This window comes from Natrix helvetica (assembly GCF_964273705.1).
Source record: "Natrix helvetica genome assembly, chromosome: 6".
NCBI lineage: Eukaryota > Metazoa > Chordata > Lepidosauria > Squamata > Natricidae > Natrix > Natrix helvetica.
In genome coordinates this window covers 2,415,168-2,439,700 of record NC_138553.1, presented here as the reverse complement: position 1 = coordinate 2,439,700, position 24,533 = coordinate 2,415,168, and the positions used below count along the sequence as shown (strand labels likewise).

Below are 24,533 nucleotides of genomic sequence, written 5' to 3'. Positions count from 1 at the left end.
GGGTGAGTGGGTAGGTAGAGAGAGAGATGACATGGATGGATGGATGGATGGATGGATGGATGGATGAAGAGGAAGAGAGAGATGATAGGGATGCATGGATGGATGGGGGGTGGATAGATGGATGGATGGAGAGAGATGATAGAAATGAATGGATGGATGGGAGTATGTGTGGATGGAGAATAGATGGATGGATGGAGAGAAAGATGAGAGAGAGAGATGATAGAAGTGGGTAGATGGATGGAAAGAGAGATGATAAAGATGGATGGATGGATGGGGTGGATGGATGATGGATAGATGGATGAATGAAGAGAGAGATAAGAGAGAAAGATGATAGGGATGGATGGATGGATGGATGGATGGATGGAGATGATAAAGATGGATGGATGAAGAGAGATGGGTGGATGTGTGTGTGGATGAAGGATAGATGGTTGGGTGAATAGAGAGATGAGAGAGAAAAAGATGATAGAAATGGATGGATGGATGGAAAGAGATGTGAGATGGATGGATGGGTATGTGTGTGGATGGAGAATAGATGGATGGATGAAGAGAGATGAGAAAGATGATAGAAATGGATGGATGGATGGATGGAGAGATGATAGAGATGGATGGATGGGGTGAATGGATGATGGATAGATAGATGGATGAAGAGAGGGATGAGAGAGATAGATGGGTGGCTGGGAGGTAGGGAGGTAGGTAGAGAGATGACAAAGAGAGGTAGAGCGAGAGAGAAAAAATCAAGGAGATTGAGAGATTGAGAGTTAGACGATAGAAAAAGATGGATGGACAGATGGATTTTTTAAAATCTTGGACCCTCGGGGTTGATCTTTACCTCTGTTTCTTTCTTCTTCCTCCTTCTCCTCCAGAATACATTCAGAAATATGCAACAGAGGAAGCCCTCAAAGAGCAGGAAGAAGGGACCGGCGACAGCTCTTCGGAGAGCTCCATGTCTGACTTTTCAGAGGACGAGGCCCAGGATATGGAATTGTAGTAGGAGCCGCGTCCTGCTTTTTCGGAGAGACTTGGCTTCCTAACCATGCGCTGAGAAGCAGACTTATAACATTCATATTTAAACAAAGCAATTTTTTATTACTAAACAAGGTTTTTATGAATAATAGCATTCAGATATATATACATATATATATATCACCCTTTAGATCTTGATTTTTTTTTTTTTGGTCATTTCTCGAGAGCCCCCCTCCCCTTCCCCACCCCACCACCCCTCAAAAAAACAAAAAATGCATCGCGGTGCGTTTCCAACATTCCACTTGGTAGCAATATGAACCCAGGTGCATGCTTGCATCTCTTCGTTATTCCATTTCAGCTGAGTTCAAATCTGTTGCTTTGCTCCGGAGGGGAAACCGGATAATGCCTCCCCCCCTCCCCACTTTTTTTTATTTTTTTTTTAAACATCGCCCTCTGGTTTTTTTTTCCTTTTTCCCCCCTTTTTTCTTTTTTTTTCTTTTTGAAGTCGAGTGTTCCAAAGACAGCAAACACACCCTTGGATGCAAACGCGGGACAGCACTTTGAGAATGTAAAAGTAGAAGGGGTTTTTTTTGTGGGGGGGGGATGGGGAAGGGGGGGGCGTGTGCGATTTAATCGATGGAAAATGATGAGGCCGTGAAGTCAACGGCGCTTCTTGGTTTTTTGTGTTCAACCTGGCGGCTTTATTCGAAAAGCCTTTTTCGGTGGAGTTCACCTTTTCAATTTTTTATTCTTCTTTTCCCCTTCCCCCCCCCCCTTTTTTTTTTTTGGTGGTCTTTCAACAAACAAACAAAACCCCCAACCAGAGTCACCAACTGAATGCATGGAGTTTCTTCTTGACGTGTCCGATTTTCTGTTTACGAAGCAGCTGTGATTCTGAGTATAGTATGCTTTTTTTCTTTTTCCCCCCCCAAATTTCCCTTAACGGACTTCCTGTCTGCTTAGAACTGGTGAAGGCGGTGATGATGCTAAAGGTGTGTGCGTGTGATTTTTTTTTTAAAGTTGGCCAGGGGAGGCAGGGGGGAGAAAGGTTGGAAGCCCAGCGTGGAAAGTCAAAGGTGGTAGCCGTTTGTGTTCCTCCGGAGTCTTGGTCTTCTCTTTTCCGAGGGTCGAGGAAGCGAGCCAGTCCTATCCCGAGGGGTGGTGAGATGGCCTCTTCTTAACTCAGACTACCTTGAACCCAACCCATTCTGGTCCTCTTATCCAAACCACCAACAATAGGGATTCTACACGCAACTCTCTCACTCGCTCTCGTTCTCTTGACAACGTCTGCAAACACCACCCGGGTGAACATCTGGAAGAGCTTTCGGCTCCAGGTGGATTTGACCAAAGTGCTGTCCGAGCAGCTGAAAAAGGCACTTGGTTGGTAACGCCCTCCTTACCACCTTGCCCATCTCTCGTCATCCCTTCTGTCTGTTTCGCGTGAGCTGGCCAGACGTTCTGAGAAAGTTCCACCATACTGGGCAGGACGCGGCTCGCCTTTTGAAGAAGGTGGGGGGATTAATATCGAAGGAGGTGTCCGAGGGCCTCCAAATTTCCTCCTTTCCTTGACGAATTGACTTCCTGGCAGCTCCGTACCGCCCTTCCCCTTCGACCAGAAATGATGATGGTTGTCTATGGTTGATAGCCAGAAGGTCCCCTTGAGATGGAGCTTGCACCATGGCGAGGTTGTCCCCTTGAGATGGATGTTGCTTCCTCTGGATTTCTAGAGATTTGGGGGGGTTGGGGATGATGTTGAGTAGAGGCCTTGGTGCATCTTCTAGTAACATCATCAGAACTTGGGTGAATCAAGAAGAACGTTGACTGTCAAGAGAATGGCGTCCTTCTCTTCCCTTCCACCCGTTCCTTCTTAAATGTCATCGGAGTTTGTGGGCGCGTAGGTCTGTGTGTGTGTGTTGGGGATGGTGGCCTGATGGAACGAATCGGATCTTCAACCGCGATCCCTTCACTTACTTCCTTCCTTTCCCATCTACTTCCTTCCTTCCTTCCTTCCCCACGTGGAAAAAGATCTGTAAAGTAGACATTGAATCGGCACAATGATTTTCATTCGAATAAAGCAAAAAGCTTGATCGCGTCTTGGGGGCGTAGAGCGAGGGGAAAAAAACCAATGACCTACAGAAATTATTATTCACAGTCACCTCTTTTCTTTTTCCTTGAAAATGTCGGGGGAAAGCCGTGAAATTGGAATTGTGCAGCTGAACCGACGCTGGAATACGAGACCCTCGGGGTTTGTTTGTTTTTTGTCACTCTGGATCTTGATGGAAGATGAGAAGGATCTTTAAAACTCCGTTTTTCTCCATTTGGGCCGCTTTGAAGATGGGCGGGACTTCAACTCCCAGAATTCCCCATTGGGGAATTCTAGGAGTTGAAGTTCTCTCCCCCATCTTCAAAGCGGCCCAAATGGAGAAAAACGTAATTTTGCTCTCCTGTCCCTCTCCTGGTGCCCTCCTGAATTCGCCACCCCCATCCCCATCCTCCCCAGCCGGCAGGGAGGAGTGCACGATGGGCTTGGTCCGCCTTAAATGTGCTGCTAATTGGTTGACCTGTGCAATGATCTCTAGATTTTGAGTGCCAAGCTATCTATCATGATAGGACTACCACTTTTGAGCAAAATAAAGCATTCTCCTCCTCCCCTCCGAGATTGTACATATATAGAGATAGATAGATATATTAATACGCTAGTGTTCTAATTTCCCTTCCCAAAGGCAAACCTTTTCTCCCCCCCCCCCAAACAATAAAGTGTGATATTTTGAGATTTTTGACCGTTCATAAATTAATAATCCCCCCCTTTTTTTTAAACCCCCTACCTCCGCCCAAGCAGAAACCACAATTCTGGTTTTAATTAAGGAGTGAAAACTAACCCACATTTCCAATAGAAAGATGACTCACGTCAGCCCCATTGTCTGCCCCCCCCCCCACCTCCCGAAATTAGCCCTGCCGACTCTTTTGATTCACGAAGGTCCTTTTGGGGCATCTCCTCTCTTGAACATTCATGGCTGGGATGAAGGTTGAAGGTGGTCCTTCTTTCTGAAATTTAGTTCTTGGGCGTCCACATGCATACACGGACGCACCCACCCCGTTGCAAATCTTTCCGACGTCCCTTGGCATAGCGTTGAGTTGACCCAGCGATTAGGGTTGGCCAAACGTTGGCGAGAACAAGCGTAAAGGAGACACTTGGTGAGGAAACATCTCAGCAGCTTTGACTTAAAACGAAGAAGGTTTCAGCTCAATCTCCTTCCCATCCTTGATCTTGAGACAAGTTGGTACCTTCTCCATTTCTTTCCTCCTTTCTCTGGGTGGTTTAATCACCAACATTGTCTTCATTTCATGACACCGTCATCCAAACCGTCAACCGTTGGTGGAGCTGACATCCCTCTTCAGACAGCCTTGTTGAGATGAGAATCCATAGTTGACGTTGACTGAGTGAATTCCTCGGAACGTCTTGCTTTCCGTCTGGGACACTTCCCGCATCCTTTTCGAATTGCAAACTAGACCTGTCTTCAGGGGAACGGGGGACTATTTTCTGGAGGCCACCAAACTTTCATCCATCTCTTCACCTTCTTCCCCAATTCATCTGTCGAGCAACCTTCTCAAGCCGCTCTTGACTTAAGCAAGTTAAAAATAATGCGACGCCACAAGTCACACCAGATGACCCTGAGTCTTGTCCCCTTTAATTCAAGTTGGAGATTTTGTATTTTGTGGTTCGGAGCAGAGATGCGTCTTCCTGAGACTTCAGTGAAAGTCTCCTGGATGGTTTGAGAACTTCAGTGGGTTCTCCTGGATGGTTTGAGATGTGGTTCAGAGCAGAGATGGGTCTTCCTGAGACTTCAGTGAAGGTCTCCTGGATGATTTGAGAACTTCAGTGAGGTTCTCCTGGATGGTTTGTGAACTTCAGTGAAGGTCTTCTGGATGGTTTGAGAACTTCAGTCAGGTTCTCCTGGAGCTTTGAGAACTTCAGTGGGTTCTCCTGCATGGTTTGGGAACTTAAGTGAAGGTCTTCTGGATGGTTTGAGAACTTCAATCAGGTTCTCCTGGATGGTTTGAGAACTTCAGTGGGTTCTCCTGGATGGTTTGGGAACTTCAGTGAGGTTCTCCTAGAGCTTTGAGAACTTCAGTGGATTCTTCTGGATGGTTTGAGAACTTCAATAAAGTTCTGGATGGTTTGAGAACATCAGTGAAGTTCTCCTGGATGGTTTGAGAACTTCAGATAAGTTCTCCTGGATGGTTGGTTGGTTGATTGGTGTCTTTCGCAGTGAGGAGGAGACTTGGACGAGACAGATGGAAAATATTTCAGCTTTGGGTGTCCTTTAGCTCAGATTTGGGAACGAGGGGTGATCGCCGCATCGTGTGCCATTCCAGTTTGGGATCTGGGGCGTCGCCTTCTTGCGCGTGTGGGGGTGAGGGGAATGGATGCCCCCTTAAAAATTGCCAGGTTTTTTTTTAAAAGTTTTTGCTTAATTTCCCGGAGTGTATTTGGTACATTGTGTGAATACTTGAAGAGGTCAAACGGGCCCTTCCCTTGGCTGCCCAACTCTCTTCTGCCCCCTTCCCCTTCTTGGCATTGCGATGAGGCGGCTGGCGGCGGCGTTGAGGGTGGTGGGTGGGCAGAATCCTCCCCCCCCCCCGTGGCGAATGCCTCTTCTAAGGATTATAACCTCTCAGAATAGTTGTGTATAATTAAAGAAACTGTAAACTTTTTAAAAAATAAAATATGTATATACCTTGGCCCCTTTGGACTGGTAGTAATTCCTGCGAGCGGGATTAAAACCTTGAGCACTTTTCTGCTTTTTTTTTTAAAGGGTCCTCGGTTTATAACGGTTTGCTTTGCAACCATGGGCCTGGAAAAAGAGGCTTACAACAGGTCCTCGTGCTTACGGACTGTTGGCTCATCCCAACGTTCACGGAATCAAAAATTTGGGGTGCATAGTAACCGGCACATATTTACAAATGACGGCAATATCCCAGTGGGTCTCATCATCGCTATTTGGGACCTTACCCAGCTAATTTCTGACAATTAGTGTTAATTGGGGAAACCGATTCCTTTAACGACCGCCTGATTCACTTAACAACTTCAGGGATTCACTTAACAACTGGGGCAAAACAATCGTAACACATGGGACGAGTCCCTTAACAGCCACTTCGCTTCACCGTGGAAATTCTGGTTGCCATTCTGGTCGTAAATGGAGGACTACAGTTTTCCTAAACTGTAACATACAAGCACGGATACACCGGATTTACTAGCAGCTGCCACTGTGGTTCAGTGTTTGAGGAGGTGGGTGCATTTTGGGGGATTATTGATTGGTGGGCTTTGTGCATTGCCTGAAGGCTGGCTTTCAATTTGAAGCAGGCAGAACTAAATATTTAGGAATATTTTATTTGTGAGAAAGAAACGTTTGGCTGGGAAAATGGGCTTAAAAAGATCTCGTGGAGGCTTAACAAGACAGCTTTCGGCAGCAAAATAACGAAACCAGGTCAAAATGGATTTCAACAGTCTTAATCTTAGGGGGACAGAGATCCACGGAGACCCCCTGCAATTCCGGGATTAAGCTGGTGATGAGCTTTAATGCAATTCATTTGGTTTTTACCTTAAATCAGTTGTGTGAACCGCTGATTCATCAAGATGCGATGAAGCGAGCTAAGAAAAAAATATTTTCTAGAATAAAGGAATAGAAAAGAAGTCTTCCAATATTTGAGGGCTGCCCCAAAGAAGAGGGGGTCAGCCTATTCTCCAAGGCCCCTGAAGGCAGGACAAGAAGCACCGGGTGGAAACTCATCAAGGAGAGAAGCAACCTGGAATTTAGGAAAAATGTCCTAACGGTGAGAACTATTAACCAGTGGAACAGCTTGCCACCAGAAGTTGCATGGACTTCATCACTGGAGGTTTTTAAAAAGAGACTGGACAGCCACTTGTCCAAAATGGTCTAGGTTCTCTTGCTGGAGCAAGGGGTTGGACTAGATGACCTCCAACGTCCCTTCCAGGCCTAGGTCTCTGATTGTATAAGATATATAGGAGGGAGGGAGGGTGGGATATATATGAGAGAGATATGATATATAGATTATAGATATTATAGATGATAGGTAGGTAGATAGAAAATAGATTAGATAGAGATAGATAGTAGATAGAAAGAAAATAGTAGATAAATAAGATGATAGATAGATAGATAGATAGATAGATAGATAGATAGATAGATAGATAGATGATAGATAGATAGATGAGACAGAAAGCAAAAGAGTGATAAGATATATTAGAGAGATAGACTGACAGATACATGAATAGATGGAACAGAAGTTGCCACCAGAAGTTGTGAATGCTCCCAACACTGGAGATTTTCAAGAAGAGATGAATGAGACAGACACCTGTCTGAAATGGTATCAGGTCCCCTGCTTGAGCAGGGGGTTGGACTAGAAGACCTCCAAGGTCCCTTGCAGCTCTATTCTGATTCATTTTATGCAAGGTGGGCAGACAACAGGGTTTTCAGTCTTTGAGAGAAGCTGCACACATTGAAATCGTTTTGGTCCTTTGGAGAATGGGTTGACCGCCTCCTTGTGGCTGCCCTTCAAATATTGGAACACCGCTATGAGTGGCGTCGTTATTTTGAATAGTCACTAAATGAAGGGTTGTAAATAATAATAAATTTAAATAAAAGCTGGGCTGGGTTGGAGTCCAGCTAGGCCAGTTCCAGAAAACGCCAATTTTTCCGGTCACTAATGAATGCCAGCAATATTCAGAGTGGTCGACAGGTGGCATGCATGGAGCATAAATCAAGAATGATACGGTAGCTAGCATCTTTTCTGGCAAACACATGGTATTCAGAGCTTCAACGGCTCAATCAGAACAGAGCTAGAAGGGACCTTGGAGGTCTTCTAGTCCAACCCTCTGCCCAAGCAGGAGACCTTATTATACCATTTCAGACAAATGGTTGTCAATCTCTTCTTTAAAAACTCCCAAGTGTTGCAGCACTCACAACATCTGGAGGTAACACGGTGATGCACAGGTCCAGTATAGGTGGTACCTTGCTCAATAGTAGTAACTGTGAAAGGGATATTGGAATCCTAGTGGACAACCACTTAAATAGGAGCCAGCCGTGTGCAGCAGCTGCCAAAAAAGCCAACACAGTTCTAGGCTGCATCAACAGAGGGATAGAATCAAGATCACGCGAAGGGTTAATACCACTTTATAAGGCCTTGGTAAGGCCACACTTGGAATATTTGCATTCAGTTCTGGTCGCCACGATGTAGAAAAGATGTGGAGACTCTGGAAAGAGTGCAGGGAAGAGCAACAAAGATTAGGGGACTGGAGGCTAAAACATATGAATAACGGTTGCAGGAACTGGGTATGTCTAGCTTAATAGAAAGAAGGACCAGGGGAGACATGATAGCAGTCTTCTAAAATCTCAGGGGTTGCCACAAAGAAGAGGGAGTCAAACTATTCTCCAGGGCACCTGAGGGCAGGACAAGAAGCAATGGGTGGAAACTAATCAAGGAGAGAAGCAACTTGGAATAAAGGAGAAATTTCCTGGCAGTGAGAACAATTAATCAAAGGAACAATTTGCCTCCAGAACTTGTGAATGGTCCAACACTGGAAGTCTTTAAGAGGAGATTGGATAATCATTTGTCTGGAATGGTATGGAGTCTCCTGCCTAGGCAGGGGTGTTGGACTAGAAGACCTCCAAGGTCCCTTCCAACTCTGCTATTGTATAATTGTAATTGTATAATTAATTGATCTGAGATTAAAGAATAACAAAATAACAGAAGGGACCTTGGAGGTCTTCTAGTCCAACTTCCTGCTCAAGCAGGAGACCAGATACCATTTCAGACAAATGTCCATTTTTTTCTTTAAAACATTCACTCTTGAAGCATCCACAACATCTGGAGGCAAGCTGTTCCACTGCTTAATGGTCCTCATCGTTAGGAAGTTTCTCTTTAATTCCAGGTTGCTTCTAACCTTGATTAGTTTCCATCCATCGTTTCTCCTCTTACCTTCTGGTGCTTTGGAAAATAAGTTAACCTCTCTCTTCTTTGTGGGAGCCTCTCAAATACTAGGATACTGCTATCATGTCATCCCCCCCCCCCCCCGTCCTTCTTTTCTCTAGATTAGCTATATCCAATTCCTGCAACCCTTCTTCATATATTTTGGTCTCCAGGCCTTTGATCCTCTTAGTTGCTCTTCTTTGCATTTTTTTCCGAAGTCTCAACATCTTTTTTTTTTCTAATGCGGAGAAGGAAACTGGACTCCAGGTTACTAAGACTTTACAAAGCAGTTCAGCTTTTGTGACTGCAGCTCAATTCCAAAAGCGGTCGGATGAATCAGGAGCATCCACGAAATATCTATCAGGATGTGGTTACCTGCAAAACAAAAACAAAAAAAGTCAGAATTTCTTTCAACAGACCATTTTTATTCAAAATCTCCTCTTTTGCAAACAGCCGTCCGAGTCATTAAAACAGAATAAATGACAGAAGTAAATGAAGGAGTCCTTGATTTACAACATTTAGTGACGGCTCGAAGTTACAGCAACGCTGAAAAAAAGTCGCCTATGGCCGTTTTTCACACTTATGTCCATTGCAGCCTTGTTACTCTCTGAGCTTGGTGGTTTTCTTGCAGACATTTCATGACCCAACTAGGTAACATCATCAGTGCTAGAAGAGAGTGGGGTTTGTGGAGCGGAGGAGGAACAGGAGGAGGAGGAGTTGGGCGGGGGGGGGAGGAAGAAGGAAGGTAAGAGAAGGAAAAAGGGGAGAAAAAAGGAAGATGGAAGAATAAGGGGAACGGAATAGGAGGAAAGGAGAAGGAAGGAAGGAGGAGTAGAAAAAGGAGGAGGTGGAGAAGAACAAAGAAGGCAGGAAGGAGAAAGAGAAGGAAGGAGGTTTTTATGGAGAGACTGGACAGCCCAGAAATGTATCGGGCCTCCTGCTTGAGCAGAGGGTTGGACTAGAGGACCTCTAAGGTCCCTTCCAACTCTGTCATTCTGCATTCTGAGCAAGCTGGTGACTTTGTAAATGTACCCACTGCATTTCCTAAGGCAAGAATATAATATTTTTTCCTTCCAGGATATATATATATATACGGTATATATTGCAACTTCCCAAACTGGCTAAAAATGTTAAGATTTCCCAGAGATCTTTTGGGGGTATGTCCAGGTCAGTTCAGCCAAAGCCCCTATGGCAGTGGTTCTCAACCTGTGGGTCAGGACCCTTTTGGGGGTCGAACGACCCTTTCACAGGGGTCGCCTAAGACCATCGGAAAACACATATTTTCCATGGTCTTAGGAACCGAGACACCAATTTGATGGTTGGGGGTCACCACAACAGGAGGAACCGTATTAAAGGGTCGCGGCATTGGGAAGGTTGAGAATCACTGCCCTATGGCCATCAGCTGAGACTTCTATAGGGCAAAAGGTACCAATTAGCCTCCTGCAGAAAATGACAGGCGTGGGCTTGCTTGTGTGTGTGTGTGTGTGTGTGTGTGTGCGGCCACACCCATGCCAGGATAGGAGATTAACCTGGTTCCTTGCTCAATCCAGCGTCCTAATGACGAGCAGGTGGTGTGGAGGTGGCTTATGGGGACTTAGGGAGTCAGGTGAAGCCACCTCGGGGGTCATCAAGAGGGGAAGACAGTGACTTGACATGTGGCCCGATGCAACTGGTCCTTGACTTATGACCGGCAGGGTTGGTAGGTGAATTTTTGTTCCGTTTGACGACCTTTCTTGCCACGGTGGCTAAGCGAATCGCCACCGTTGTTAAGTGAGTCACATGGTTGGTAAGTGAATCTGGCTCCCCCCGTTGACTTTGCTTGTCGGGAGGTTGCCAAAGGGGATGACACTTGACCCCGGGACGTTGCAACCGACACAAACGTGAGTCAGTTCCCAAGAGGTCTGGATTTTGATCGTAGGAACCACGGGCGTGAAAAACAGTTGTTAGTCCATTTTTTTTCCAATGCTTTTGTAACTTCAGTCACTAAAGGAACTGTTATACGTCGAGAACTAAGGAGGAATTCTCTGATAGTGGAAAAATTAATCAGCGGAACTGCTTGCCACTAGAAGTTGTGGGGGCTCAATCCCCGGAGGTTTTCAAGAACAGATTGGACAGTCCTCCGTCTGAAGTGGTCCAGGGCAGTGATGGCAAACCTTTTCGGCACCGAGTGCCACACCGTGCATGTGCCAGAGCGCCAGAAACCTGAAGACTAGCTGGCTGGCACGCAGGCATGCCTGTTTTTTGCCCATTTTTTCGGCCATCTTCAGGCCGTTTTCGGTGGCCTGAAAACAGCCTAAAAACAGCCTGAAAAAGGCCTGAAAACAACCCCAGAACCAGCCTAGATTTGGGGGGCATTTGGGGGGCATTTTCAGGCTGTTTTTCGGGCTGTTTCTAGGATGTTTTTCAGGCCGTTTTCTGGTGCTCCAGCGCCCACGAAGACCAGCTGGCCAGTGTGCATGTATGTGCCAGAAACCGAAAGAGCAGCTGGCAACGACACATGTGCCCACAGAGAGGGTTCTGCGTGTCACCTCTGGCAGGAGTGCCATAGATTCACCACCACGGGTCTAGGGTTTCCTGCCTGAGCAGGGGGTTGGACTAGAAGACCTCCAAGGTCCCTTCCAACTCTTTCTAGAATAGAATAGAATAGAATAGAATAGAATAGAATAGAATAATAAAATATGGAATAGAATGGAATGGAACAAAAACAGAACAGAACAAGAACAGGACAAGGACAAGGACAAGGACAAGAACAGGACAAGAACAGGACAAGGACAAGGACAGAACAGGACAAGAACAAGAACAACAAGAACAACAAGAACAACAAGAACAACAACAACAACAACAACAAGAAGGATGGATTAGAAACAGGAACCAGAAGCCAAACAGACAACTATCTGTTTGAAATGCTATACAGGATCTCCTGCTTGAGCAGGGGGTTGGACTAGAAGACCTCCAAGATCCCTTCCAACTCTTTCTATAGAATAGAATAGAATAGAATAGAATAGAATAGAATAGAATAGAATAGAATAGAATAGAATAATTAAATATGGAATAGAATGGAACAAAAACAGAACAAGAACAAGAACAGAACAAGGACAAGGACAAGGACAGAACAAGAACAGAACAGAACAGAACAAGGACGGATTAGGAACAGGAACAGGAACCAGAACCAGAACCAGAACAGACAACTATCTGTTTGAAATGCTATACAGGATCTCCTGCTTGAGCAGTGGGGTTGGACTAGAAGGCCTCCAAGATCCCTTCCAACTCTGTCATTGTCTCATTCGGACGCCCTCTACGTCCTCCCCGGGAGAGTCCCTCGATGGAGAAGTCTGAAGAGAGGAAGATGTGGAAACCCCACCCCCACCCCTCTCACCCCCACCACCCCAAATTAACACGATGCAAGAATTCTTCCTGGAGATGCGTCCTGTGACCTGAGCATGTTTGGGACTTCCAAGCCAACCTCCCTGTTGCCGTGTCTATTGTGGCCAGGAAAATGGGGGTGGGGGTGGGTGGGGGTGGGGTGTTGCAATTGGGAGGGTGCCAAGAAACAGAAGTCCTCTTCAATTTTGGAAGGTGAGACCCCCTTGAGCGCTTGGGGTGGGAAGGGGGGAAAGAGATGAGTTTCAGCCAGCTGCTAAGCCGAACGTCGTCTCTCGCATCAGCCACCTGCCTCTGGACTCCACAAGGTGGGAATTCAAACCCTTATACAGGTAAGTCCTTAACTTGCAGCAGTTCGCTTAGTGAACTTAAACAGCACTGAAAAAAACTTACCACCCTGGTAGCTTCCCCATGGTCACTTGATCCGCATTCAGAGGCTTAACAGCCTGGCTCACATTTATGACGGTCGTAGTGCCCCAGGGACACGTGCTCTCCTTTTACGGCCTTCTGACCATCCAAGTCAACCCAGTTCACTTAACAGCCAGGTTACTCACTTAACAACTGCAGGGATTCCCTTGACCCACGCGGGAAGAAGGGTGGTGAAATTGGTAAGGCCACACGTGGAATATTTGCATCCAGTTTTGGTCGCCACGATATTAAAACAAAAGACGTGGAGACCCTGGAAAGAGGGCAGAGAAGAGCAACCAGGATGATGGGGGGACTGGAGGATAAAACACACAATGAACAGTTGCAGGAACTGGGCCTGGCTAGTCTAGGGAAGAAAAGGACCAGGGGAGGCGGGAGAGCAATATGTTCCAGTGTTCTTTAAGAGAGCCTTCAAGTAGAATGAGCTGGAAGGGACCTTGGAGGTCTTCTAGTCCAACCCCCTGCTCAATCAGGAGACCCTCTACCGTTCCAGACAGATGGCTGCCCAGTCTCTTCCTGAAAACCTTCAGTGATGGAGTCCCCATGATTTCTGGAGGCAACTTCTGTTCCATCTACCCATGTGTCTGTCTGTCTGTGTATCTTATCCCTCTTTTTCTACCTGTCTGTCTGTCTGTCTGTCTGTCTATCTATCTATCTATCTATCTATCTATCTATCTATCCCATATCTATACCATCCATCCATCCATCCATCCATCCATCCATCCATCTATCTATCTATCCCATATCTATCTATCTATCTATCTATCTATCTATCTATCTATCTATCTATCTATCCCATATCTATCTATCCCATAACTATATCATCCATCCATCTATCTATCCTCTGCCTGCCTGCCTGCCTGCCTGCCTGCCTGCCTATCTATCATCTATCTATCTATCTATCTATCTATCTATCTATCTATCTATCTATCTATCTATCTATCTATCTATCTCTATTTACTTACTTACCTACCTACCTTTCCATCCATCCATCCATCTATCATATGTATCTTATCTGTCTCATAGAATCATAGAGATTCTTGGGCTGGAAGGGACCTTGGAGGTCGTCTAGTCCAACCCCCTGCTCAAGCAAGCGACCCTAGATCAGTGGTGAAATTTAGATTTTTTTTTACCACTGGTTCTGTGGGCGTGGCTTGGTGGGCGTGGCAGGGGGAGGATACTGCACAATCCCCATTCCCTCCTGACTCTGGGGCCAGCCAGAGGTGGCATTTGCCGGTTCTCCGAACTACTCAAAATTTCCGCTACCGGTTCTCCAGAACCTGTCAGAACCTGCTGGATTTCACCCCTGCCCTATGCCATTTCACACAAGTGGCTTTCCAGGCTCTTCTTAAAAACCTCCAGTGATGGAGCCACCTACAACTTCTGGTGGCAGGCTGTTCCACTGGTGAATTGTCCTCCCTGTTAGGAAGTTTCTCCTTAATTCCAGGTTGCTTCTCTCCTTAATTAGTTTCCATCCATTGTTTCTTGTCCTGCCTTCAGGGGCTGTGGAGAATAGCTTGACTTCCTCTTCTTTGGGGCAGCCCCTCAAATACTGGAAGGCTGCTTTGCCCCACAAGACCGAACCCCAGGACATCAGTGGGGTGTCCACTCCCCGGGGCCTGTTTTAATATACACCTGATTCGGGCCTGCCAGTTTCTCCCTGCCCAGGCTGGCAGCTGCCGAAATGCCAGTCTCGGGTTGGATGCCGAGCCTCCCCCATTCAAACCCGCCAGGAACCCGAGACCGTTCCATGATAGTCAAACAAGGCTCTGTGCCACGAGTTCAGGTTACACTGAGTAACCTTTCGCCTAGCTGGAAAATGAGAGGAACAGATCGGTGGCCATGATTAATGGATGAGGCTTAGATGGATGCCAGCAGCCGGGAGGGAGGGGCGTCGCTGGGGAAGAGGGGGGGGGTTAGCCGTGCCATCTGGCCAGCTCCGGCCCCTTCCCCAAGTGAGGATCCCTGAGCAGGCTCCGATTTAAACAAAAAGTTGCACAAAGTGGGATAAAAGTTCCTTCCAGTTGGTGTTTTTTTGACACACACACACACCCTTGCAATATACGATGCAGGGAGTCCTCGATCTACGACCACAAGGGAGGACCAAATTTATGTTGCTGGGGGAGACCCTGGTGAAGTGAGCTTTGGCCCCATTGTACGACTTTTCTTGCCACGCTTGTTTTTCACACTTAACGACCGTCGCAGCATCCCCGAGAGTCACGTCATCAAAGTTCAGACCCTTGGCCACTGACTCGTACTTGTGATGGCTGAAATGTCCTGGGGTCATCGTGTGATCCCCTTTTGGGACCTTCTGACAAGCAAAGTCCAAAACCTCCTGCATTGGACACAGCACAGAGAGAACTGTAGAACTGTGAGGCCATCCAGTCCACCCTCAGCTGCTTTTCGAGAGCAGGGTTCAAAATAAAAACTTCCATGACAGATGGCTGGAACATGTGAATTTGCCCTATTTCCCCCTCGCCCAGACCTCTCTCTCTCCCTCTCCCTCTCTCCCCTCTCTCTAATCTCTCTATCTATCTATATATATACTATCTCTAATCTCTCTTTCACATCTATCCTCTATCATCTATCTATCTCTATCTATCTATCTATCTATCTATCTATCTATCTATCTATCTATCTATCTATCTATCTATCATCTCTTTTTCATCTCTCTTTCATCTCTCTCTCGCTCTCTCTATCTGTCTATCTATATATTATCTATCATTCTCTCATTTCTCTCTTTCATATCTCTTTCTCCCTCTGTCTATATCTATCTGTCTGTCTGTCTGTCTATCTATCTATCTATCTATCTATCTATCTATCTATCTATCTATCATCTATCTATCTATTTATTATCTATCATTCTTTCATCTCTTTCATCTCTCTCCCTATCTGTCTATCTATATATCTATTATCTATCATTCTCTCATTTCTCTCATCTCTCTTTCTGTCTATCTTTCTATCTATATGTATCTATCTATCTACAGTATCTATCATTCTTTCATATATATGCATCATAAATATATATATATATACACATATGTCTATCTATATCTGTCTGTCAGTCTTTCTATCTGTCTATCTATATCTATTATCTATCATTCTTTCATCTCTCTTTCATATCTAGCTAACATCTCCCTCTATATATATGTCTGTCTGTCTGTCTGTCTATCATCTCTCTCTCTCTCTCTCTCTCTCTCTCTCTCTCTCTCTCTCTCTCTCTCTCTCTCCTTTCTCTCTCCCCCTCCCTCTCTCTCTGGGAGATGTGATGCCACAGCCACCCAGCTGTCACCAAAGGAGATCAACATCTTAGTTTCTCTCCTCCAGCTGATAGTCTTGCAATCGTGAAATATTTATCACGCTTCGCTTTGCAGAGAGAGGCTGGGAGGCTCCCCAGGAGGAAGGAGTCAGATGGGATGGGGGGACGGGCAGGAGACCCCAAAATGCAGCAGCTGAAATAACTTGACTCTGAGCTGCTCTGCTTAGCCACCGAAAACTGGGAATTTCAAGAGAAACTTCCTAACAGGGGAGATGCGGTAGCAGCCTTCCAATATTTGTGGGGCTGCCCCAAAGAAGAGGGGGTCAAGCTTTTCTCCAAAGACAGGACAAGAAGCAATGGATGGAAACGAATCAAGGAGAGAAGCAATCTAGAATTAAGGAGAAATGTCCTGATAGTGAGAACAATTAACCAGTGGAACTCCTTGCCTCCAGAAGTTGTGAATGCTCCAACACTGGAAGTTTTTAAGAAGGTATTGGATAGCCATTTGTCTGAAGTGGTGCAGGGTTTCCTGCCTGAGCAAGGGGTTGGACTAGAAGACCTCCAAGGTCCCTTCCAACTCTGCTATTCCTACTCTAATCCAGAAAAGCAGAAGACAATAAAGAAGAGGGAGTCAAGCTATTCTCCAAAGCCTTTGAAGGCAGGACAAGAAGCAAAGGATGGAAATAATGAAGGAGAGAAGCAACTTAGAATTAAGGAGGAATTTCCTAACAGGGAGAACAATTAATCTCCTTCGTTGGAATAAAAACGTTGAGTCGGGAAGAAGCACTACTATATTCTTAATTTTCATCCACCCAGCTCTCCTGCAAAGGAGACCAAATCCAACCCTAGAAGCATCCTGGCATCACCAAGACCCTTGCTCTGCCATATGTCCCCATCCTCTCCGCTCGGTGGGATGAGACCTCTGACGTTCCCATCTTTTCCACACTGGCAGTTGAAGCCCCCCCCCCCCAGCCTCTCTCCCTTTAAAGCAAACCATGGCTTAGGAGAAAACCATAATCTGGAAGGCGGTCAATTCCCTGCCCCCCCCTTCCCTTCCCTGGTTCGACGCTTACCCGGTGGCATCTGCCATCAGCCTCACCAAGGGAGCAGGAAACGGGCCACCGGAGGATTGCAGTAACATTATCCCAGAAAGAGGGGGGAGGTCTTGCAGGGGTGGGGGCTGGGGGGTGGGTGAGGGGGCAGAGAATGCAACCTGCCAGATGTACAGCAATGGACGAAGCTGTCCGTCATCTTCCTTCCAGCCTCTATTTTGAGGCTCCAGTCTAATTTCAGGAAGCAAAGAAATGGGGGGGAAATAACTCAAATTTCCACTGCCTGAAATTGTTTCTCTGCACGGTGTGGTCCTCGACTTACGACCATCATGGAGCCCAGAATTTCTGTTGTGATGTGAGACTTTACGACTTTTTCTCGCCACCGTCTTGCAGGTGGATTGCAGAGGTGATCCTCGACGTACGACCGCAAATATTTGTTGCTAAGCAAGGCAGGGGTTAAGTGAGTTTTGCCCAGTTTTATGACCTTCCTTGCCACAGTCGTTTAACGAATCTCTGCGGTTGTTAGATAAAACTGCAGTTGACAAGTTGGCTGTTAAGCGAATCTGGCTTCCCTCTTTGATTTTGCTTGTTGGACAGTCGCTAAAGGAGAATCACGTGACCCCGGGACACAGCGACGGTCGCAGCTATGAGTCAGTGGCCCAGTGTCTGAATTTGGATCACATCGTCGTAGGGGCGCGCTGCCGAGGTCATAAGTGTGAAGAACGGCCCTAAGTTGCTTTTTCCCCCCAGGGCCGTTGTAACTTGGAATGGTCATTAAATGAATGGTCGTAAGTTGAGGACTACCTGTAGATGTGGGTTGGGATAGCAGTTTGCAGGATGGGCAAAATTGGAGAAATGTGGGTTGTTTAAAGCAGGACATGAGGAGGGACACTGTTCGGGGCACTCTGCTCAGGAGAGGCTCCATGTATAGGAGCAGTCTATCAGGGGCTTAATAGGGGATGAAAAAGCTGCATTTCTGGAAAAAAACACCGCTGTTTCTATTTAGCTTGTTTCTATTTTTTTTTTTTTTTGGGGGGGGGGGGAAACCAGCTATATTTTCCCTGCGGCCAGCTGCCTCTAAATTTGACTCCTGCAGCCAAGAGACTAGTCCACATTGTCGGACCCAGGTGGTGGCTGCATTCTCTCCAAGTCTTTGTTACTGCACTGTCTTCAGTACCAGGGTCAAAAGACCCTGGTAAAACCTGCTCCCTGGGTTCCCATCGGCCGGGTGTGTCCATAAGAGGCAAAAAAGTCAAAATGGCAGCCACAGCTATATAACTGAAGCCATTCCCCTTTTTGTAAAGTGAATTGCACTTAATCCTTGATTTACAGTCATTCATTCAGTGGCCAATGTTACAGTGACACTGAAAACTATTGATCTAGGACTGTTTTTCACACTTACGACTGTTGCGGGGCGTCCCTGTGATCATGTGATCAAAATTCAGACAGTTGGCAACTGACTCATACTTATGATGGTCAGAGTGCCCCAGGATCACGTGATCCCCTTCTAACAAGCAGAAGTCAATGGGGAAGCCCTATTCACTTAACGATTGTGTTACTAACTTCTCAACTGCAGGGATTCACTTAACAACGGCGGCAAGGAAGGTCGTAAAATGGGGCAAAACTCACTTGGCAACAGATATTTTGGGCTCAATTGCAGTCATACGTTGAGGATTCTCTGTGCAACCCACCTGCAAGATTCTCAGACTTTATTTGATGTAAGTTCCTTGCTATATAATAATGTTTATTTTCAGACCAGCTCCTTTGGAAAATATAAGGAATTAAATCAGATTAATTCCAAGAAGGGAATATCCACTGCCCAATTCAGGCATCCATAGAACTGATTTCTGTTCATCTGATTGTCCAAGCCAGCTCAGAAAATAGCAGAACTTGAGAATGATATAATGTGGAGCGGGAATACAAATAGAAGGGGAATAAGTGAAATAGATTTATTCAAATCCATGAAGACAGACAAGGAATAATGGATGGAAACTGATCCAGGAGAGATTCAACCTGGAAATAAGGAGATTCCTGACAGGGAGAACAATCCACCGGTGGAACAGAAGTTGCCTTCAGAGGTTATGGGAACTTCATCCCTGGAGGCTTCCAAGAAGAGACTGGACTGCCATCTGTCAGAAATGGTGTAGGGTCTCCTGCTTGGGCAGTGGGTTGGACTAGATGACCTATAAGGTCCCTTCTGACTCTGTTAATCTGTTCTGTTCTATTCTGTCCTGTCCTGTCCTGTCATGTCCTCTCCTGCCCTATCCAATTCTAATGTTCTGTTCTGTTCTATTCTATTCTATATTTTATACAATACACAATAGCAGAGTTGGAAGGGACCTTGGAGGTCTTCTAGTTCAACCCCCTGCCTAGGCAGGAAACCCTATACCATTTCAGACAAATGGTTCTCCAACATCTTCTTAAAGACTTCCAGTGTTGGGGCATTCACAACTTCTGGAGGCAAGGAGTTCCACTGATTAATTGTTCTGTCAGGAAATTTCTCCTTAGTTCTAAGTTGCTTCTCTCCTTGGTTAGTTTCCACCCATTGTTTCTTGTTCTACCCTCAGGTGCCTTGGAGAATACTTTGACTATTATTATTCTGTTCTGTTCTATTTATTCCATCCTATTCCTGTTTCTATTCTATTTCTATCCCATTCCATTCCATTCTGACTAGAGCTTTAGAATTGGAGCAAACAGGCAGATGGCAGTTAACAAAATTGGAGATCTGAACATTTCAATCCTTCTCAATTTGCTTGTCAGAAGCAGAGAAAGAGGAAATGACCATATGGAGACAGCAGAAGAGAAGAGGAAGAACTGGGGAAGACCGCAAAACAGGAAGGTCTGCTAATAGAAATAGAACAACCGTGGCAGAAGAAAGCACAGGTAGCCCCAAGAGTCATAGGCACAAAAACATCTGGAGCCCCACTCGGAAGGACCAAATTACCCATCTGTCAATTGCAGAAGGCAGCTGGAATTGGAACAGCTGACATCCTCCTGCATACCTTTCACATGATTAAACAGGAACATCTGCCTATGCCAGGTCCTTGGGAAGGACTCAAGAGGCAGGCCAAAATGCCAGATCCAGTCCAAACATCTGGCTGACTGCGCCACCAACCACAGTACCAGCATTGACAAGATATCTCCACCAGTCAGTTGCAGAAGGCAGCTGGACTGGGAGCAGCTGACATCCTGCAAGGATACTTTTAACCCGATCAAACAACATCTGGCTACCCCAGGTATTTGGGAAGGGCCCCATAGGTGGACCAAAGTGCCAAATCTGGTCTGAACATCTGGCTGTGTGACCCACAACAACAACAACAACAACAACAACAACAATTCAGAAAATAGTGGCAAACGTATTTGCTATCCTGCCAAGAAAATACAGCCCATAGAAAGCTAGCTGGATACAAAGAGATTTCACAATGACGTGGGGGGGGGGGAACCCATTATCGTCATAACAGGTTGTGTGAATCAGACCTCGCTCGACAAACCTGGGTTTATAACCTTCTATCCAAACAACCCAAATTGCTTTAACTTTCGTTTAACTTTAACCTCATTTATGTGGTTTTCAGCCAACAGCAATGGTTGTTTGTGGAATCGTTCATGGAAAAATAATTTAAGGTAAATGTGGGGATCTAAAAGCATTCTGTACATACTCGAGGGTTACTTTGCCGTTGGCAGCATCACAAGAGCCAGAGTGGTATCCTAATCCCTGTGTGTGTGTGTGTACGATTTTTTTTTGCTGAAAATCTTTTCTCCCGTTTAGCTTACATTGCAATTGCAAATGTTAAAATTTCGAATTTTGAAATACAAGGAAAGAGGGCATTTGCTTTTTACAATGATCCTTAAACTACAGACTAAAATATAATTTATCCTTTAATAGTTCGAAGGGTAAACAATAATTTGAAGGATCATTTGAAGGATAAATTGATCCTTAGCCTCCAACAGATCAGAGTTATTTCTTGTCCCAGGTAAAATACATAGAGATCATAGAAGGCAACAGTCTTGGAATAGATAAAATATTTTATTGCTTGGTCACATTGTATTTGATGATTTCAGTGTGTTTTTTAAAATGTTTTTATGGATGCGCGATGGACAGCAAATAAATGTAATAATTAATAAATAAATAAATACATTTATTTTAAAAATAAATATAGAACGGAACGTGTTTTGTCTACAGAAATTCTCTTGTCTCCTGAAAAGGCGCCGAATTTTGCAGTTTTTTTTTTACAAAAAATGCGGGACTCCGTTTTGTTTCTCTTTCCGAAATTTAATCGTTTCTAAAATGTAGTTCTGAAATTTAGTAAATCGGCTGAAGCAACACCTTACCCGGCGCTTCAATGCACACTAAAAGATCCAGGTTTCGCGGTGTTAATCTTTATTGATGTCAGTATCCTAACTAGCCGAAACGTTCTGGTTTTCGAAGAGAAGGTCAGTTCAATCCTCACTTTGGAATCCCCCAAAAAAGCTAATAGAAACGGACATAGAAAAAAATACACCTCTTTACCTTGAAGTTTCGGCCTGAGTTTCTGCACGGCCCCCTTCGCCCCCCCCCCCCGTCTCGTAAATGGCTTATGGGTGCATTTTCCTCCCGTTGCAATTTAAGCCTGCAAAGAGGAGGAGGGGGGGGTAGCATTTCAGCTCAGGAAAACGGTGGGACCCCCCCCCTCTCAGGTGGCTTTGGGAAGCAGCGGAGACCCCCAAGGAGGGGGAAGAGGAGAGGGGCGCAGAAAGCGGCGGTTTCCTCGCCAGTAAAGACCCCGGCCTTAATAGCAGCTCAGGAGCGTGGCTGGGGGAAGGGGGGGTGTAAGTCCACCGTCCGGGAAGCGATGGCTGTTTCTTTCAAGGGGGGGGGAAGCCTGCCCCGCGGACTCTTTTCGCCCCGACCTTTTTTGCCTCTTTGCATCATAGGAACTGTTTTTATCTATTTTTTTCTTTCACACACCCTCCCCCCAAAACCCCTGGATCCCATCCGGATTTTCATCTCTTCTCTTCCCTTGCCGGGTTTTCTGCCAACGGGGGAAAAAAACTAATTTTTTTAAAGGGAGGGGGAGAGAGAGAGAGAGAGAGAGCAAGAAAGAGAGAGAGAGAGAGAGAGAGAGAGAGAGAGAGAGAGAGAGAGAAGGGGAAAAGAGAGAGAGAGAGAAAGAGAGAGAAAGAGAGGGGTGAAAGAGAGACGGAAAGAGAGAGAAGGAATGTTTCATTTCATTTATTTTATATTTATTTCATTTATTTTATATTTATTTCATTTCAATTATATTATATTATTTCATTTCATTATTATATTTTATTTATTTTATATTTTGTTTTGTTTCATTTGTTTCATTCTCTTTTATTGTATTCTCTAGTTTATCTTATTCTCTATTTCATTTTGTTTATTTCATTTTATTTATTATTTTCATTTTATTTCTAGAGCCACCCAATTCCACGGAGGGACTCCAGGCGGTCTGATCATTCTAAAATTAGAACACATTAAAAAAAGAAACACACACGTACACATGAAAGCAATAAAAACATCCACCAGGCACATAATTTTTATTATTTGTGAAATGAACTCACGAAAATGAAATGGAACCAACATAATAATTTAAAACGCCCAAATCCAGTCTAAATCTCCGGCTGTCCTTGCCACCACCCTCGTATCCTCCACGAGACCACCGTGCGACCCTCTCTGCCTCTCCCGGGTCCAGCGGTTGGATGCAAAAGGTCCCACCTAGTCTCTACATCTGGGTGATTGTGGAGCTCACAAACCACCATCGTATCAAACGACGTTTTATATCGTGGCTAAACGTTACCGTTAAAAAGCTATAGCAAAAAAAATATTTTTATTTTAAAAGGTGCAAGGAAGGATCCCATTCCTTGCCAAATTCGTACAAATTCGTGCCGAGGTACCTGAGAGGATTACGACCCCCGGGGGTCTGCAGGAAAAGGAGAAAAGAGACCCCCCCCCAAATCCCTCAATAGCCGGGGATTGGAAATTCCACTCGTCCCCTTTCCCTCCAGCGGCCTGATCAGCTTCCAGCAGGGCCCCCTCCCTCGCCCGCCGCCCCCTCCCCAGGTCTGAAGCTTTTCCGCTTTAATCCTCCCCACCAGGCCAGGCTTTTAGCAATCCGATCCCTCCGCCGGGGGAAGGGGGAGGAAGGGGCGTCTTTCTCGGCCAAGTGATCCGACTGGTTTGGTCGTTTTTCATTCTGGCCGCCTCCTGGACGCGTTTCTATAGAAGTAAGAGAGAGGGAGGGAGGGAGGGAGAGAGAGAGGGAAAGAGAAAAAGAGAGAGAGAAAGAAAGAGAAAAAGAGAGAGGGGGAGAGGGAGAAAAAGAGAAAGAGAAAGAGAGAGAGAAAAAGAGAGAGAAAGAAAGAGGGAGAAAAGAGAGAGGGAGGGAGGGAGAGAGAAAAAAGAAAGAGGGAGAGAAAAAGAGAAGAAGAGAGAGAGAGAAAGAGAAAATGAGAGAGTGGGAGGGAGAGGGAGAGAGAAAGAGAGAAAGAAAGAGAGAGAAAGAGAGAGAAAGAGAGAGAAAAGAGAGAGAGGGAGGGGGAGAGGGAGAAAGAGAAAGAAAGAGAACAAGAGAGAGGGGGGAGAAAGAGAGAGAGAGAATGCATTTAATTTTGTTTCATTTCATTTCATTTATATTTATTTCATTTCATTTATTTTTTTTTATTTATTTGATTTCAATTATATTATATTATTTCATTTCAAGTCATTATTATATTTTATTTATTTTCTATTTGGTTTTGTTTTATTTATTTTATTCCCTTTTATTGTATTCTCTGTTTTATTGTATTCTCCATTGCATTTGGTTTTGCTTTATTTATTGTATTCTCTATTTTATCTGATTCTCTATTTCATTTCATTTTGTTTTGTTTATTAGTTTTATTTCTAGAGCCGCCCAATTCCACCAAGGGTCTCCCTTCTTTTTAAACGACTGGCTCTTCTCCCACCCCCACCCCCTTGCAGACCCTGGTTTCAGAAAACCCTCCAAGCCACGTGTGAAGCAGTCAACTTTAGACAAGAAATGACAAATCAAGAGCTTTGAAATCCCAGACGTTAGAAATTTCAAAGCATAAGAGAAAGGTTAATTAACACAAGGAAGCTTTATTAACATGGATAAGCCGATACTACTATTACTACGTGATTGTTATTAATGTTATGAATGGAATTGTTATTATGATGGCTACTATTTCTTGAGATTAAATGTACCCAGAAAACGCATTGTTTATGTAGACGTTGATTTTTTTAATGGTTAATTTAAAAAAAGTTTAAAAAAAGAGAGATTGAAATCTATGGGTGCCTGAAGTCCCATTGAGGCCGACGGGGTCGGCTCTAAATCGGGAGCCAGGTCATCGCGGGGGAGGGGGGCTGGATTTCCCGTGGTCAGTTCATTAAATCACGGTTTATTGGGGGTGAACGGCGGTCCCGGAGGAGTACAAAATTTAATAAACTTGCAGGACACGTGTCTGTAGAA

At 45.2% G+C, this 24,533-nt stretch overlaps 1 protein-coding gene across 7 annotated transcripts in view; it reads left to right on the top strand.

Annotated features, from left to right (window-relative positions):
* Window positions 1–5,706, top strand: part of UBE2H (ubiquitin conjugating enzyme E2 H) — a 62,462-nt gene extending 56,756 nt beyond the window's left edge. The window contains exons 7-9 of one of the 7 annotated variants that reach the window (XR_014175800.1): window positions 864–4,722; window positions 4,818–4,848; window positions 5,007–5,706. Coding sequence is in view for 1 of the 7 variants with exons in the window: in XM_081958476.1 (XP_081814602.1) it covers window positions 864–988 (125 nt within the window). In the remaining 6 variants the exon portion in view is untranslated. Of the gene's footprint in view, window positions 1–863 lie in introns of all 7 variants that reach the window. The other 6 variants (XR_014175801.1, XR_014175802.1, XR_014175803.1 and 3 more) reach the window with 6 other exon arrangements.
* The last annotated feature ends 18,827 nt before the right edge of the window (window positions 5,707–24,533 follow it).